Source organism: Pezoporus wallicus, unplaced genomic scaffold (assembly GCF_028554395.1).
Source record: "Pezoporus wallicus isolate ANWC-B61680 ecotype Strahan unplaced genomic scaffold, APGP_CSIRO_Pwel_v1 scaffold_3294, whole genome shotgun sequence".
Classification (NCBI taxonomy): domain Eukaryota; kingdom Metazoa; phylum Chordata; class Aves; order Psittaciformes; family Psittacidae; genus Pezoporus; species Pezoporus wallicus.
Window position 1 is genome coordinate 2,763,408 of NW_026635478.1, and position 18,716 is coordinate 2,782,123.

At 34.0% G+C, this 18,716-nt stretch overlaps 1 protein-coding gene across 11 annotated transcripts in view; it reads right to left on the reverse strand.

Annotated features, from left to right (window-relative positions):
* Positions 1–18,716, reverse strand: part of ANKS1B (ankyrin repeat and sterile alpha motif domain containing 1B) — a 441,168-nt gene that overhangs the window by 259,758 nt on the left and 162,694 nt on the right. For all 11 annotated transcript variants that reach the window (XM_057425330.1, XM_057425361.1, XM_057425317.1 and 8 more), the window contains one exon: positions 14,368–14,548. In XM_057425330.1, coding sequence (XP_057281313.1) covers positions 14,368–14,548 — 181 coding nt within the window. The remainder of the gene's footprint in view (positions 1–14,367; positions 14,549–18,716) is intronic.

Sequence of the window (18,716 nt, forward strand, 5' to 3'; positions counted from 1 at the left end):
ATGAAACAGGTCATCTTGGATGTACCTCTGTCAGAAGAGCTTGTGACAATTTAGCCCATAATGTTTTCTAAATGCTAAACTTGAAATTAGGAGTTACATTTTATTCTATTTTTAAAAATGATATTTTTCCTTAGCAGAAATTGACTCCACATCTGAGGAAGCCACAGAGAATGAGTTCTTTCATATATGGGCAGAAATAATTTTGCTTCTGGCATATACTTCAAAGCAATTTTTAGAATCTGAAACAGAAATAAGTGATGTACTGTGCTAAAATGCCCCAAATTGATCTCTACCCTCAGAAAAACAGGACGTATGCAGATTTAAATGCTTTTTTAGAGCATAGAATAATCCCAAATCTTGTCAGTTAAATGTGCCAGTCTAACTCAAATCTGTTTTAAATCACTGTTCAGACCAATCATGCATTTATTCTACTTTAGAATTATAGATTCAGTTTGGAATGGTATCCCACTGGTTTTGAACTAACATATTTGCCTCCAGTGTTTTTAGAAAGAAAAAGCTCTTCCACACTGGTAATTTTATTGTGTTGGAGTCTGATTCTATCTGAAATCTGCAGAACTCAGTATGAATATTTCCACTAATACCAATAACCTTTGGATCAGGCTGCTAGAGAATTTTAACTAGTAATCAGCATTTTAAAGGCATTTTTGTACTGAACTGCATATATTGTCAGTATCAAATAGTCTATGATATCTTCTGAAGATAGTCATAACCATAGATATCTTACCAAATATTCTATTTTGCAAAGTATATTTGCACTTTTTGCTCTATACAGTGACTTAAAAGTATACTGTTGACCATATAACTACGGTATGTAATTAGAATCAAAAATCTAAATTGTTTTTCAGATTGTGAATGAATAAGTAGTAGCATGCAGAACAATACGCTATATTTATAAAACAAGTTGCAATTTATTTTACCTGTAACAAATATTTTTTATTATTTTAAATTATTATTATTATTTATTAGGTACATATAAGATAATGTACCTGCATTTATTTGATTTTACAGAAAAGGATAATAGTACTTTTCTACATTCTTCTTGGTGGAAAATGTTAAATTATCTAGAAAAGATTAATGAGATGTGGTTGTGGGTTTCCTTAACACTTTCCTGGCAAAAGGTTTCTCAGCTCCAGAAAATAATATATGGATGAAACTAGAGAATGTATAAACCTACAAGACCAGGAGTTTGAGTTATTCATTTGTGATATGGAAGACAAAGGTTTGAATTCCTGCTGAACCCATGTAGTTGAAAGAAGTATTTTAAAGCACAGATAAATATCTTAACCAAGCTGTTGCTATCCTAACCTACCCTATCCTAGCTTTCTCTTTTCTTTTTTTAACCCATCTCATTTTTCTTACTCCATTCCTCACACATTTTTGACAGATGACAGTATTCCTAAGTCAGGATACAAAATACTTTTTAATTTCTCATCAGATTTACTATAATCACATCACTGACATTTACTTAGGAGAATCACTGGATTTCCTGCCATATCATTAGTTTATTTCAAGCTTAGCCCACAAGTTTCCAGGGAATAAATGAAGGGTATAATGAGAAGTACATTTCTATTAGATAAAAAATTGTTTGCTCAGAAACAATTTTTTTTTTCTGTCTCATTGGTATTATCCTTAGGTTATCAGATTTAGGACTAAGAAGACTAATAGCTGTGAAATACAGTTAAACTCCTTTTACTATTTTGTGTATTTTTTCCTAGTATTTATCTTACTTTAATGACTGTACTTAGTAATCAATTCTTTAAGCTTAATCTGTTTACAGATAGAATGCTAATCACACAAGATCTGTTGAAGCAGAATTTAATTATACATTGACTGATGGGTAGGGAGTTTTTTGGTCAAAATTATTGTCCCTCAGTATCAGTATATGAATATAGTGTTTAGTAGCAGGGGTGGTCTTACTGTTTGCGATGCAAAAGAACAGAACAGAAGGAATGCGCATATCCAGTAACCAGGCTTGGTTTCTAAATCCTACGTGCGCATATAGTGGTTTGCTTTTCCACTGCTGGAGAAAAAAATATTTCCCCATGGCTACTGTTGCTATAGGTGATGTTTCAATTGCTGCTATGCTGTGGAAGAATGTGCTTGAGAGAAAAAGTCCACCAGTTCAGAATTTTATGAAATCCTGGAATAATCCTAACTTTGATTATGACACTTGACTGGAACTTGAAAAAGGTCAGTTCCAGTTTTTTCCTTCAAAATTAAGCAAGGTACATAGTACTTTGATGCTGCTCACCTTATCTTTAACTGAGATTAATGATGTTTACATTTCTCCATTCTTTTTCAAAGTATGGTTACATGATAAAGGGCAATGTGTCAGTTGATCACCCATGCTTTTGTAGCAACTGGCCACAAATATACTCTTAGCGCTCCATGATACAGTGCTCCAGCTTTATTTAACTGTGAAGTGGATTAATTCAACATTTACTATCAAGTAAAAACATGAAGTTACAGCAGACGAGGTAAGGATGAGATGCTTGTTAAACCACCAAAATATAGCTGCTTGCCTTAATTCTCTGAGTACTTCTGAATAAGTGTTGTACTGTCCAAGGAGAACTTCCCCTGACAACATGCAGACACTCCATGTAAGCAGATACGGGCTGTCAGTTCCACTGGCTTTGAATGGCATCATCAGGGGTATTTTTTGCCTATAGGAATTATTACAGTTCAGTAAGCTCTGAAAGGGGTATATTATTCAAAAAGGGAAAGAATAGATGGACAGACCATATATAATTTTATAATATTAAAAAACCCCACTAAAATTATGAACATTATTCTGTGGTCATGTTACAAAACTACTTCCTAAGCTGTAAAAAACCTGGAGATATTATAGCCCCTGCAGTTCATGTTGCTCAAGAGAAATATGTTTTCACCTTTGTAATACCAGGAAAAAGTCTTCCCTGTTCCCTCAACCTGTATTTTTAGGAAGTTTTATTTTTTCTTTTGTTATCCAATTTCTTTCTCTTTCAGTGCCGCCTTTTTCTTGTCTATGAAGATGTCATAGGACACCTTCTACAGGAGGAGAGAGATGAACATTTATGAATATCATCTCACTTTTTCAGATGGATGCAAGCAATCTAGCAAGCCGGTAAGGGTTTTTCAAGTTACTTTAATAAACAGCAAGCAATTCAAATTATTGAATATTCATGGTTTTAACAATTTGATTTCCTGGAATTTATCTCAGAAAAGCAAAACAATACCTTCTTTTTATGTCATACTCTTTCTGATATCTGACACAGTAAAAGGAAAACTAGGTCATTTTCTATAACCAAACTATTAATCTTTCCTTTCTCATTGTTCAATTTCTTCTGATTCTTTTGTGGTTAACATGAGCTGATTTATACAAAATCTCTCCTTTCTCATTGTTTTCTTTCTTCTGATTCTTTTACAGTTAATAGGAACTGGTTTATACTGAAGGCTTGCAGCTTTTGTAGTCTGGCTATGAAATCTCTTGACAGATCCCATTTATTGTGTTTTGGTTAACATCCTGGATCAATCTCAGAGCACATGAACTGTATTCCTTCCTAATGAAATTAAATGGGAAGATGGGTTTCAATATAAGTGCTGTAACTTTGCTGACTTTTTAATAGAAAATACACATGATTTGTTCTTCCACCATTTTTAAGGTGCCACTAAACATTTTAAGACAATAATTTAAGATCCAGGAAGTATATGATATACCTGGTTTATACTTCTGCCTTAGTAAGAACAATATTAAACTGCCTCTTAGTGGCCTGTTGCATGGGTAAATGTAGACTTTTTACAATTTAAATCCATTTATCGCAAATAAAAATCCCCAACAACACACTGTCCTGATATGGGAGACACCAAAACTAGCAACAGAAAGCAAAATAACTTTAAATCACTTGTTATTGAATTCTTTCTATTGAAATATTGAATTATTATTAAAGTATTGGGTTATAGTATTCTATGGAATCCAGTGAACATTAAAACTGAATACACCTGCATCTACCATTTTCCTGATTATGGCTCTTGCAAGATAAGCATAACAGCAATAAGCTCTTAAGCATAAAAATATGTATATGTATCTGCCACCTTGATAGCTTGATAAATGAAAAGTTGCTAGGGAGCATTATATTCTAAGAAAATGTTAAATTTAAATTTTAAAAAAGCAAGCATACTGGGCCCCAGAGAATTCAAGTAAGTTGAATTTAAACTAAACTAGATTTTAATTAAAATGGCACTAAAAATACTACGATGAAATTGGTTTTTGTATGTGTTTGGGTTTTCACATATAGCTTGAGGTTTTGCATGAAGCTTTTTCTTTCTTCACAAGTAAGCATCTCGCAAACATTTGTGCAAGGACATAATTGTCTGCGGCCATGTAAAGCCTCACTGATACCAGAAGCATGGATCTTATTATCCAAGCTACAAGCTATTTGATACATTAAGAAAGAGACTGCAGATAGCATTGCGAATTATTGATCACCACAAGTATGACACAAACTGCTTGGTAAGACTGTATAGAAGTCTATATTTGGTTGGTTCTTTTTGATGTCACGTGATGTGTGCTGCCTCTACTGTTGCCAATATAGATTGTGGAGATGAAGGATTATAGGGAATGCTGGCATTCCTATGAGATATGTCTGGAGACAGAAACTCCTGAATAATTTCTTAAAAAAAAATAAATAAATACAGGAGATGAGTAATATTATTGCTTGTGAGCTGTACAAGATCGACCCAGAGCTCTTTCTTAACAGGGTACTTCAGCGTGAATTAAATATTAATAACATACGTAAATAATGCTGTGCTAAGTCTTCAATACTTTCAGTCCTGTAAATGTACAAATAGTAAACAGCCACTAATGAGCTCTATGAAACACCAACAACACTGGGAATAAGACTTTTCTTTCAAATGATTCAACAAAGGTCTTCTCTTGATATAAAATATCTGTAACTAGAAAAAGAAACACACCATGATCCAAAAGAAAATGATTCCATGCTTTAGGAATTAAGAATCTTAATTCTATGAACAGTGCTGCTGAAATGCAGAAGAATTGCATCAGCTGGTGTCACAGTCTGTTGAGTGCAAGTCACAAAAATGAAATCTCTAGAACATAAGCACAGACTCTCTTTTCAGCCTCTTGAATTTTATATGACTGGAACAAAACCTCCTCATGGGGCTTAGATATTTGTCTAAGTGTGGAATTCACTGCAAAAATATTTTGTGGGTACAAAAATTATGTGGGCTTAAAGGAGAATGGATAAGTCCATAGAACATAAATCTGCTAAGGTTTCATGGCACATGGGAAATATCCAGGAGGACCCTGGGCTTAGGAGGACCTTGGCCTGCAACTAGATTAAGGCTGTAATGACATTCTGAAGAGGTGTCACAATGATTTGTTTTTTTTTTTTTTCTTTCAATTACACATTTCCCAAAGGCATTCATATTTGTTCATTGTCAAATATGATACAGGGTAGATAAAACTTCGATCTTACTCAGGACAAACTTTCTAATGCTTTTTATTTTATATTATTCTGGTCTTGTTAAACTTTTGAGAATTTATTCATTTTGGGTCTCTGACAGTTCTGTCATATTTTCAGATTTGTGTCTTCCCCAGACATGGCCATCTGCCTCTATCTTCTTCATCTAAGTAAGTCCACACTCTTAATGAATCCTCTGCATAACTCTAAGAAGATGAGTCTCTCACTCTAAAACTTAGAAATAGGGGGAGGGGGGGGTGGGGTAAATAATCATTTCACATTACACAGCTTCACAATTAGAGCTACAAAATGAATACTCATACACAGAACTGTACGACCAAGACCAAATTAGGTATAACATAGAGTATTTCTATAGATTTTCAAAGAAACCTCTTCACATTTTAAATTTATATTATTTATTCTATCCTGTGCAATTACTTTTCTTTACCGAAGCATAAAAGTGCTCCTGAAAGGAATATTTTTAATTTTTTTACAAATTTGCCAGTACCATTTTGAATCCTTATCTAATTACAAACTATCAAACTAGCTACTGTACAAAAGTTATTCAATAACATAGGGGGAAAAAAACGCCACAAACCAGAGTTAAATGGTTTTAGAGGACTTAAATATTTCATATTGTTTTATAATAAGGTCTATTTAGTCACTCTCAAACCATTTGAGAAAGTGTCTCAGATTTCTTGACTAATTACTGCTGAAAAAAAAAAAGGTGCTCATGGCTAGAATTAAAATTATGGAAAACATGGCATAATCTCCATTTTAGACAAAATTATAGTGGCTATTCCAGAATAGCGGAGATCTGGATTCAATTTTCTAAAATGAAATGGCATCAAACTTTCATTTTCTGCAGAATACTACCACCTCCAATGTATTCTGATAGGTGTCTCTTCTACATTGTTCAACTAAAGCTGGTTATAAAATACCTAGTTAATTAGCTAATGAGTAAGACTCACTCTTCCCTAGTGGTGGATACTCACTAAAGGCACAGAAGACTTGTTTTCAGACCCATATAGGCCATTTTTTTTATACAGTGTAGAACAACATAAAAAGATAGATTTATTACAGCAAATGACAGTAGCATTACAATAGGACAGCAAGGAACAGCAAACAGAGAAAGATGTTTATTTACACACAGAGAGAGTAGGAAAGAAATAAAAATTGTTTTTATTTTAGGATGATCTTGGGTGAAAGGAAAACATAAAATTCTTTGTTACTTGTTGGTATGTAATACAGAGAGGTTTTGGTTGGTTGGTTGGTTGCTTTTTAACTGGAGGTCACTAAGTATACTCTGAAGACTGTTAGTTCTTTTTTAAAAAAACAGGCATTTTCTACCCTTTCCTTCAGTTCTAATCCTCCTACATAGGACCTAGAAATCTAGCTGGTAAGTGGAAACTTTTCTCAAAGACACAAACATCCTGGTAAGGAGAAGAAGAAAAGCAATTAAATAAGAATAACAGGACATGATAACAAGAAAAGTAGATTGAAACGTAAGATAGAATATTCTAAATAATGCTACAATCAGTTTAAATGCATCTACAGAGTAAAAGAAAACTGTACCACAAATACTGTGAAGACTGAAACATCCTAATGTTTCTTTGTAATGGCCCTCATCTTGCAATGATAATTCAGACTGACGTTTTCATGGGGACCCCTCCACAGCTTGATCTGTTCGCATATTTAGAAAATGTCCAAAAGAAATATAATGAAACAAAACAAGACATCCTGACAGCCTAAATACTAAAATGATCTGTCTCTGCAAATGTCCCCACTACAAGTTAAGAACTTATTCTATTCTCAGCTTAGTAAAAAAAAACCAAAAACTGAAAACAAATAAAAACCAGCAAAGCAAAGAATTGACTAAGATGACACTCAGATAAATTAGTATTTCCTATAGTTACTGTGGTTCTAGAAATGGCCAGGAACTGTAAATTCAACATTACAGAAAATACTTTTTCTTTTGACCTTACTTGTCAGGATAATTATTGTAACTGCAAAAATGCTTATCAGATATATATAATTAAAACCGTCAATTATATTGCTTCTAACAATTGCATTTATAACCTGCTCCTCCAAAGCAGCTTTTTACAAATATCTTTACAGGATTACTGTTGTAATATCTGATGTTCCTTCAGGAAAACATTTTACAATGTGATGAACCACTGTTACATGTCTTTTCTATTATCCCACAAATAGGAGGACCGGGCAACTAAATGAAGCGTAATAGATTTTAACAGTGCAAACAGACATGTATACAAACATGCATACCTCACTTTATGTTTACTTCAAGTGGAAAAAAAAAAGTCAAAGAAATAGGTAATACGTGGAGCTGATTATAATGTAAGGTGTAGTATACCTAAGGATCCCTCTAAGTGAAATCTTCCCCAATTTTAGGACAGTCTCTAAGAAATTCTCATCTCCAGCATCATCACAGCATTACTCTATTTCCTGCCTTCCTGCTTGCCTTAGACTGAGGGCTAAGAATATAGGCTTTCAAAAATAGTGAATGTATTTTATGCATTACATGGGATTTTTTTCTCTCCACTGTATTGTCAACAATTGTTCATTGACTTTATTCAGAGTAAGCAAGTAATATGGAGGAAAACTAAATCCTCAAGAACAGCCGTTTGTATAAAAGATTGCTAGCACATTGCTCAACACATGCCTATCCACATGTGGTCAGATGATTCAGAATTTAATTTGAAAAGAGATTAGCTGTTCATGTCATTTCTTGTTTTATTAACACATCCAATGCTACATCTGACAGCAGGAATAGAGACCCATGTGCAGTTCTATTTTTTCAATATGCCTGCTTCAAATTGGTTTATTTTCATATTAGTTTACTATTGACTTAGCAATCAGAATATCCACAGTTAATGACATGTGAAACAGTGTGTTTGGAAAGCAGGTTCATACTAACAGCTACTAAGTGAGTTTAGTCCAGATAATTCATTTAAGCCTGAGAAAAGACTGAAATATAACAATATATAGGCATTACTGAAGAGCTAGATACCACTGGCATGAAGTTGGAAAAATATAACTATCTTCAACAGGACTATTTTTAAGTTCAGGTAGCATGGGATTTAGGGTTTACCACAGATAGCATTTTATGAAAGCACTAGTACAGAAGATCAGTTTCTTGCAAAAAGGTATGTTGCTTTTGAAAGGAAGGATAGGAGTGAGTTTCATCTACAGCTTTCCAGGCATCACCTCTTTCTGCTGTCAGATTTACTGGACATTATTTATACACTGCATGTTGACATATTTGTAACAGTGAGATATAATTACACTGAGCTTCATGTTGTTTTGAAACTGGAAGATGTTAAGACAATAGCAGTTAGCAAACTGAAGTTTATAATATTATTTAACCCTAAATTTCTCTGTTCCTTTGGGACAGACTGTATCTTTACCTTGGACAACTGTGCAAAGGCTGAAATTAGAAGCAGCAAAAAGAAGAGCAACATAAGGAGACCTTAGCATGTTACATCTGCTGGACAACTTAATTAGAACAAAAAAGAAATTGTTTGAGACAGTGCTGAGAATAGTCCCCAGTAGCAGTTCCTGGAATAGCTTGACTACTTCTTATTAATTGCACTCAGCTGAACTTGACTATAAACTGAAGGGAAAAAACAATCTTCAAAACGAAAAGGCTCAAATAAACCTGGTTTAAAGAATGCCTTGGTAGATTTTATTGTATTGTAGTGAAGAAGATGATGAAGAAAATAAAAAGCAGAGAAAACAAGGCTTTTAATTCTCAGGCATTTCATGTGGTATAGAGTTCTCAGTCACTGGTAGGTTGGCATAAGCTTAGAATACCACTTCTTTAGATAGTCCCTCACTGGAGGTCTAGGTATCCATATGCAGGAGATAGGAATGCTTTATTTACCTGTATTTGTTGATTATGCTTATTTAATTAAATGCCAATCTTTTCTTCTTTCTCTGTCACTGGAAAACCATGTGTTCTTTTGGCAATTAGTAAGGAATTATTAACAGATAAAGTCTACCACGAACAGATCACACATCTAAGAATACCCTCTAGCAATAAAAGACATTTTCTTTTCTCTTTGCATTCTTCTCATTTTGTATTTAATTTCCATTAATTTCAAAACTTTTTATAATTGAAGAAACAAGTCTTGAAGAGTCGACATAAACACCACAGTTTGATCTTTTCACATCAGATCTTAATAAATGAGATATTTGAATAAGAAAGTAATGTTGACAAATATGTGACCTACTTCAGCTTCATTAACGTCACATAAAGGAGCATTCCTGAAGCTGAATAAATTTCAACTCTATCTAGGAATGCAGCATAGCTAGGAGCCTCTGAACAAAGTGTCTAATTCTAATATGCTGAATATCTTGATCCTCTCAAAACAGATAAAACTGCAAGCTTATCTTTAAGTGTAGGGCTGCTTTTGCTTCAGAGAAATTGGAAAAATTTGGTTTGTGAGACAAAGCAATTTGATCAAACATTTACTTTAAAGAAAGATCTGAAGACACCTCTAGAACAATCCTAAGGTGTGACTGAAATATTGAAAAAAAGTCCATATATAAAAGAGAATTCTTGAATTGTACATTCTAGGTTGTTATAAGGAATGATACAGCCTTTACTCATAGTAAGAAAACAAGACATGTAAAGAGATTAAGAGCTCCATTAAGGTTCTACAGACCTTATAACTAAGCAATACACTCAGTAAATACTTTTAGGTACCAGTATTCTCTCTTAAAATGAATGGTATACAGAATTTAGTGAAATTTCAAAGATATGAATGGACTGAAAATAAAGATTGCAATGAGATTACCTACAGGCAACTGTCAGCATTTTTGCTGCATACATTCATATGAGTACAGATCTATTTCCTGACCTGAAACAGAACAAGAATATCCACGGAAATGTCTTTTTAATATCACAACGCAATTATACTCAGTGAAACAAGAGAAAAACCCATTATTCTGACTGATCAAGCAGAAATGAAAAATAACATAATCCAGAGTGACTATTTCAACTGCAAGTGTTGATTGTGCCAAGCTGATGTTACCAAGATGGCCACAGTTTTGCTGCCTTTAATCTTTGAAATTTACAGTTTCAAAAGAACTTCGGGGATGCATATAACAAGGCATAGAGCTATGATAGTAAAGAGGCATCTTCCTGAAAGCCCAGACTGCCCTCTTCTGGAGTGAATGATCTTGCACATCTACTGGTCTTCATGGTCAAAGTTACATAAGGAACATCTCACACACAAAACCATCAACTGATTATGAGGTTTTTAATTTTTCATTTTTGTTATCACAAAAAATACCTACTAAACATGAATTCAGATGATCAAGAAAATGACTACCATCTTGCCATGACAGAGTTACACTCAGTAATGATCTCCCTGTCCTATGGAGTGGACTCACTTTTAATAAAGAAAGTTTAATGGTAGCAGCTGTTAGTATTTGCATCCACTTATTTCCAACTTGACTTGAAATACAATGCTATAAAAGGACAATCATTCACTCTGAATTTGAGAATACTTCTATGAAGTCCATGTTCTTGCTGCAAATAAAGCTGTGAAAATAGGCCACACCAAAGCTTCATTCACAGTCCACCCTGTGTACACTAGAGTGAGAGAAGAGTTCCCACCAACTTGCTGGCTCTTCCACCAGTTAAAGTTCAAAACTAACACAATCTATATTTTGCTTTCAGGCAACCAGGTACTAAGATGCTTTCTACTATCCACGCAAGAAACACATAGTTTTGTTTACACAACAAGGCCATCCAATGCCAAAGCTAAAGCACATACTTACCATTGTATGTGGACAGCTCTGCAGCTAATTAATCAGAAAATGTTGTCATATGCTGTCAGTCAGATAATATAGTACTGTGGTAGAGGTCAGTGTTTTTCTACTTGACAGAAATACACTCCTTGAAAATCAGGATCCCTGTTTCAAATCAGGGAATGTAGGGAATTAGCAAACACTAAGAGTAGAACTGTGATCCCCAAAATAAAAAGGAGTTTTCTCTAATCCACCAAGAGTTACAAGAGATTGATTCTTCTTTGGTAGCAGACTTTTGAGGTAGAGGTAAAATGATGAAGACTTTTAGAATCAGAATAATTATTTTGCTGTATTCATCTCCCATTCTTGTCTAAATGATAATGAATCATTACAAGTTTCCCCAAAGAAAATATGAAAACACTGAAATTGAGTAGGGAAATACTAATTCCTTATTTAGATGGCAGTTCCTGATTTAGAAATCCTGTAAATTCATTTTGATTGTTTCAAAGAAGACAACAGAAAACTACTAGCTGCAGTTATGAAAATGGGTTCCTTCTGTATATTATCTCTTTCTGGTCAACCAGAAGACCCTTGACCTTAATAAGCATGACAAAATAATTCATTGCTTTTTGCTGATGACAGCTTTTAAAATAAACATGAGACACATAAATGTCCAAGAATATAATATAGAATGAAACACTCAAATTCACACAAATCACAGAATCATCAGATTTGGAAGGGACCGCTGGAAATCATCTAGTCCAATCCCTCTGCTAATCCTCAATTATAAATGAATTAAACATTCTTCTAAGGTGCAGGTCTTCCATGAATTTTCAGAACAAGTTGGCAATTCAGAGGATTATAATCAAGACATATGATGAATTGTATTTGTTTTCACTGTAGATCTGGAAAAGGAACAAGGAACCTTTCAGCGAAACAACAGCTAGCTAAAGCAGAAAAAAAGCTGTAGCAGAACTCTGCTTCTGCTACTCCTTGCTAACCTTCACTATTGAAAGTTCAGCTTTTAACAATCCGGGTAAACAACAAGAATCAGAGACATTTTAAAGAAAAGACATTTTTGATCTGCTCTTTCCGGATTTTGCTCTTCTCTTTACACATTAGTATTCCTTGTCACTTGCAGAACTACAACTCACCTACCTTTTTTAAGGAGTCAAAAGGACCTTAATGAGCAAAGTAAAATGTTTTGGGGTTTGTTTTTTTTTTTTTTTCATTCAGGCTCAGATTGTGTCTCACCTGTGATCCTATATTTTACTTAAATAATTATAGGGTAGAAATCAGTATCCACTTCTATCATAATTATGTCACTTAAAGATGGTAAATCAACAATTTACTTCTGGTAAACTGTACTCTTGAAAAACTTGTAGAAGATGCCTAGAACTTCAGTCATTTTGCCTTTGTTAATTTTTCTTAGCTTTCTATGCAGAGACAAGAGGAAATCCAGCTTCACCTCAATCAATAAATCAAATCATCCACAAATTAAAAATGTGCAGTTCTAGTAAGCATGAGATTATAGTTCCAATTTCAGACCAAATCCAATGCAGTTATTAGAAGTTATTGAGTGCAATCTGTTGTAGATTTAACCAAAGATAAAAGTAAAACAAATCCAGATATTATGCAGAATTTAACCAAAACCATGCAACATCAGAAGTCTGGAGAAATTCATTATCTAACTCCAGTGAATGTTCTGTTTTCTTATATTTTCCTTTAAATATCAAGACATATTAAGTGTCATTCAACTACGCAGAATAAAATTGTGATATTGTTCTGCATAGACTTTACAGTAGAAAAAACCAATAACAATAAAACCCACCCAAAACCCTAAAGAATCAAAAGACACCAGACCTAGGAATAAAAGACACCATTCAAATTAATTATTTCCAGATAGGCTTGAAAAGATTTGCCATATCTGTGAATATAAGCACGTTCTTTAGTTTCAAAGACAATGAAAAATCCAAGAAAAAGGCCAAGAAAAATAATATGAATAATTTCTGATCATTTTAAATTTTTCTTCACAATAACAGGATTTCTCACTCAACTTATTTCATGAAAGTTCTTTAAAAACATAGTTTTCCTTTGATCTAAGTAGGAAACTAATTTTTTTGATCCTTTAAAAGCAACACTTTTCAGAACTTTCAAAGCCTAACAACTAGGAATGTAGAGGATTCATCTCATTTAAAGACCAATGCTCCAGAAGCCAACTGATAAGTATGTACTGAATTTCAATATTTCTGTTTTTTTATATTAATCTACTTCTATCTATATGTTAAATACAGTATACCTTTAAAAGAAATAATTCCATCTGCAGATCATATAAACTAGCTACCAAAAGACATTTGTTTCAATACATTGGCTTTCCAAAATACTACAGTCTTCTGCTACAAGTTTAGCCTAAATAAAGCAACTCGCATATGAAATTTGAAGGGGCAGAAGTAGCTAAATGCATAGTTTATTAATACTTTCTTGCTCTTGAAGTTTTGGTCTGTGAAGAAGAAACTATTCTAATCCTTTTTAAAGCATTTTCATTATGTAAACTTCTATATACAGATAAAACTTCACAGTTACAATCACACTATTATTCTATTATACTCATCATCAGAGCAAATATATCAAAGTTCTGCTTTATTGAAGCACGTCCCTAACTATTCAATGACTACTACTTGCAGAAACAATGTCAGGTTACTTAGAAATCTTCCTTTCCTAATCTTTACTGATGGTTACATAATGATTTCTAATTATATTTTCTCAACTTGAAATTGATATTCAAGTATGCTGGCCACACAAAGATGATAGTAGGTATCTACCTGAATCATTGTAATTTCAAAAACTACAATACCTAAGTTCATGACATTTCTGTAAAACAAAGTTTGGTTTATTCAGAACATAACATTCAGGAAAAAGTATATTTTAAAAATATTGGTCACAGAATATGAGAATCTTTTTTAAGCAGCAGGAAAAATATAAGAAATAACTTCGTGTATTTATGATAAATGTATTTCACTACCAAAGACAATAGCAATTCCAGCATAAGCCCAAGGACCAATAGTTTTGTAAAGCCTTGCTGACAGGCAAAGTAAGCTTTTTTTTTCTATACCTGGAAGTTCTTTCTCTTCAACACTGCATTCCAAAGATCCAAAGGAATAATTAGCTGGACTGATTGCAGGAGTAGAAATAAAACTTGTACAGCCAATGGATGTGTTGATTTCAAAATAATTGTGGCTGTGATTCATTCGGTGAAATTCCAGAGAAGATACTATTGATGTGCGCTGCTTGGGCTACAAGAAAAATAGAAATAAAGAGTGAAAAATGCAGACTTTTTGCATAGTTTTCATTACTTGACAGGTAATAAATTTAAATAGGGTTTCTCTCCTTTTACTGTTTTTATTTGGTTCAAAGGTTATACTTGCAAAAATCATTTCATATGCCAAGCTGTGGTGTGGAGAGATAATTTCCTTCAAAAATCTGGATTAATCTTTATCAGAAAAAAAGCAGGTCTCCATTCTAATCAATCTAATTCAAAATAAAATGGTGTTTTACAGCCTTACATATAATAATTGTAATCATCTTTCGATAAGAAAGGGAGCTCTTCACCAGCTGCATTGCTGGGCACATCTTGCAAAACAATTAGACCGCTGATGCCTGCTTAATGGAATTTACAAAATAATAACAAGCACTCGTCACTCGAAAGCAGCTTTCTGCTGTTTAATCTATTTATAAACGGCTGCCGTAAATATTCAAAACTGAAATTTCCAGAAGCTGAGGGGAAAAGTGTCAGCTTTAAAAACATACATGAAAATCAAAGTTTCTTCATGAGTTTTCATGGAATAATGAAAAACTTTGTAATAGCTTGTATCAATTTTATTATTCACTTTCAAAATCTGTATTATTCACTTTCAAAGTGAACCTCTGAATTGACCGCACTGAATGACTGTGTTTTGGACTGCAGAGCAGCTTCAGAGCATGAGAAGCCCATTCCTTTTTGGTGGATCTAAATCACAGTACATTCCAGGACTGTACAAAATGTGCTCCAACTCTTCATGGCCTTTCGACCATAGGATCACACTAATGCTAGTCCAAATTAAAAACCAGTTAAATCTATACAGCGTAACTGTCAGAAACAATGTTTTTCAATAATAAATCTGTTCCAATCGCATTGCACTACTTATTAATACAGGTATAACCTTAGTGCTTGATGTCATGGACTATAAGACACAGACCACTGAAAGTTTGCAATGTCACGCTAGTCTGTTGCAGGAGCCATATGGCTCCATACTCAAAATATCCTAACACTAACCATACTCCTTAATGCTTCAAGACTAATGACCTAAACCAATAAACATCTCCGAAATAGGCCCTGCTTCGAAGTTTACAGCCGTCAGTATATTTATTTCATGACAGTGATAAATATCTCGGGAATGACTGTCTAAGATAAATAAAGATGGGAAAAGTAAATAGAAAAAGAGAGTAAAGGGCACTTTAACTCTTCTTTTATTAGCATGCCAGGCCTAACAGGTCAGAATATTTGTAAAGGTCAAGAATTTGCTTCTTATTAGCATCATTAGTGTCAAATTGTTGCCTTGGGAGCAATAAGATCTTCTTTGGACCATGAAGCTATTCACCATCGCTTACTTAGAACTACCTGTTAAAATACAATCTATCCCAGTGGAGTAATTTTCAATTTTGTTTGTGGTCTATTTCATTTTTAGGTTATGAGTCCTTATGCTATGAGTCCACAATGTTTGTGTTACAAATACAGAACCAGACTGTTTTCACTAAAAATTCACTCTTTTTAATGGAATGTCGAACAAAAAACTGAATAGGTTTAGGTCTGCATAATGTTGGTTGTTACGTTGTGTTGGGCACAAAGTGATTTAACTGTGTCCTGTTAAAACTAAGAAATATTGTGAAGAGTAAATTCAGGCATTCATCTGGAACTTATTTATGGTCTATTGAGGGGATTTACTTACTTACTTTAACAATTAAAAGAAGCTTTTGCTTTGAAAGACTGATTCCTAAGTCTAGTGATTTCATAGGAGAGTTCAATAAAAAGGGACAAACTCCAACATCAAACAGTTTGGTTAAAAGCCATTGCTTGGGACCTGAGCCAAAATAACTCTCGCATCAGACCAAAAATATTCATGTGTATTAATTAAACCTAAACTGCATGCTTTTGCTGGACAACAAATGAATCAATGACCTAATCATGTCTAAAACTGGAATAGAACTCCACTCTTTTAGAAACACGTTTCTGGCCCCTTTCCCAAGCAGTGGTGTTTTTGTGGTTTTGAAGGACTTCTGCTTCTGAGTTGAAAAGGTGACACTTCAAGTAACACGATGTGTGAAATCTCCAGTTATTCTTAAATTGAGACACTTCCTATCACAAAAGGCAGCTGGGATGCCCCAGAAGCATCTGATACATCATATAGCCTTTCACTAACTTAAAGGTGATCAGCTATTTCACAAAGCTATTTTCACAAAGCCATCTGCAAGGTCTTGGGGAAGGAGGGTGAAGGGGAAAACAAACAAAAAAAAAACCCACCCCAGACTGTTCTGAAGCTTCTTTTACAGATCAGTTTAGTTTACAAACGCTCACAGATTCCAAAAATGTGTCCATCAATAAATAGCTATGATTTGTTCTGAAGACATGGGTCAGTGATATAAAATAAGTCTGAAGTGGTTTTCAAACCTGATTATGGAAAGCTAGAAACATGTTTTCTGTTTGTTCATGATAATAATATGCAACCATCTGTTGACCTGCGTGATGTAAAATACTTCCTATATTATTTGGGGCTTTGACATTATTAATTCAGAGAAGCATATCTCAGTTTAATGTCTTTCCAATCTAATGATTCTGTACAGCACCCCACGCAGCCTCTAGTACTCTACAGCAAAACACTTCTGCTACATTCTCTGGAGTTAACAAGGTCCATCTGCCAACATGTGCCAATAATTTTTCCACATAATTACACAAGAATCTAGCATCTGAGCTTTTGTAGATAGCTAGAGAAGCCTTTTGCACCTTTGCTTGGTCCTGTAAAATGTTATGTTGTTAAAGTATGTTAATTGTTCATATAATATATGCTAAGAGAGATGCAGTAAACCAGTTTGTGTTGACTGCATCCCTCTGCTTGTGTCTCTCTAAAGTACAGTTTACACAAAAACTGTAGGAAAAAAAATAATCTTTTCTTATAGTTAGGATTAAATTCAGTTCTGGATTTAAACAACTAAATTTACAGCACAGCTATTTACATCTCCACTAAATATTTAAGCTCTCATTACAGTCAATTGAAATCTAGTCAATACAATCAATACAGTCCAGAGAACAGATCACCTCACTCTAGTCAGTTCACTGCCCTTAGCTCAGGTATCTGCCATCACTGAAGAATCCCTGGGGCACCCTACCTGGCCTCCAGCTGCCATTTTGGGGAGAGAATTGAACCTCACATCTATCCTGAGCATGATGGGAGGTTATAATGCAAATTAGACAGAAATTCTTATATACAGAGTCAAAAGCATATGTGTTTCAGTCCCAGATTGAATCCCACCTGTAGCTCACACACAGACACACTCTAACACTTCATGTATTAGAATATGGAGTCAAATTCCAGCCTTACTGGCGGAATGTGTAGCCAGCATTTAACAAGTCACATACTGGAGTCCTGCACCTTGGTTCCTGAATGGCATCTGCCAAAGCCATTTCTAAATTACATTGACTAAGATAACTTCTGATAGGTCCTGAATAATTCGAAGATTATTTACTACATGGAATACTGTAATGTCCAGGAAATGTAGTCAGGGTTCTATAGCTGTGGAGATTGTATAAACACAAAACTCTGTCCCAAAGAGATTATTTTTCCTTCATTCTTTATACCAAAAGCAGCTTTGTCCACTACACGTCTTCCTTATACTAACCAAAACACCTGAACACATGGAGAAAACCCTTGTGCAATTGTAGCAATTTTATGGCTTAATTTCACCCCAGCACATATGCTACATAGCCATATGCAGATTTTTCCTTAAGTAGATATTCTTTATTCATTACATTCATGTATTTAATTTACCTGTTACGTGTGAGCCTCCTTAATGACTGATTTTGCTTAAAGTGTTTCTTCATGACTATTACTTCACTCGGCATAATACTGACCCAGAAAAACACTAAACCAGCATACCAAATCATGCTAATGAAGAAACTTTATCAATGCAAAAGCAAAAATATACCAATAAAAATTTTGAAAGATATTGTAATAACACATTTTAAATGACTTTCAAATCATCTCTAATAAAAATATTTGCATGTTAAATCAGTAATGAACATATATCAATGAAAGATGCCACTTTGAACACAGCAAAACAGGAAAGGCATCAAAATACACATACTGTCAGAGGCAAGTAATGACTTACAGTGTTCCCATGAATGGAAGTTGCATGTAAATTCTCTAATGC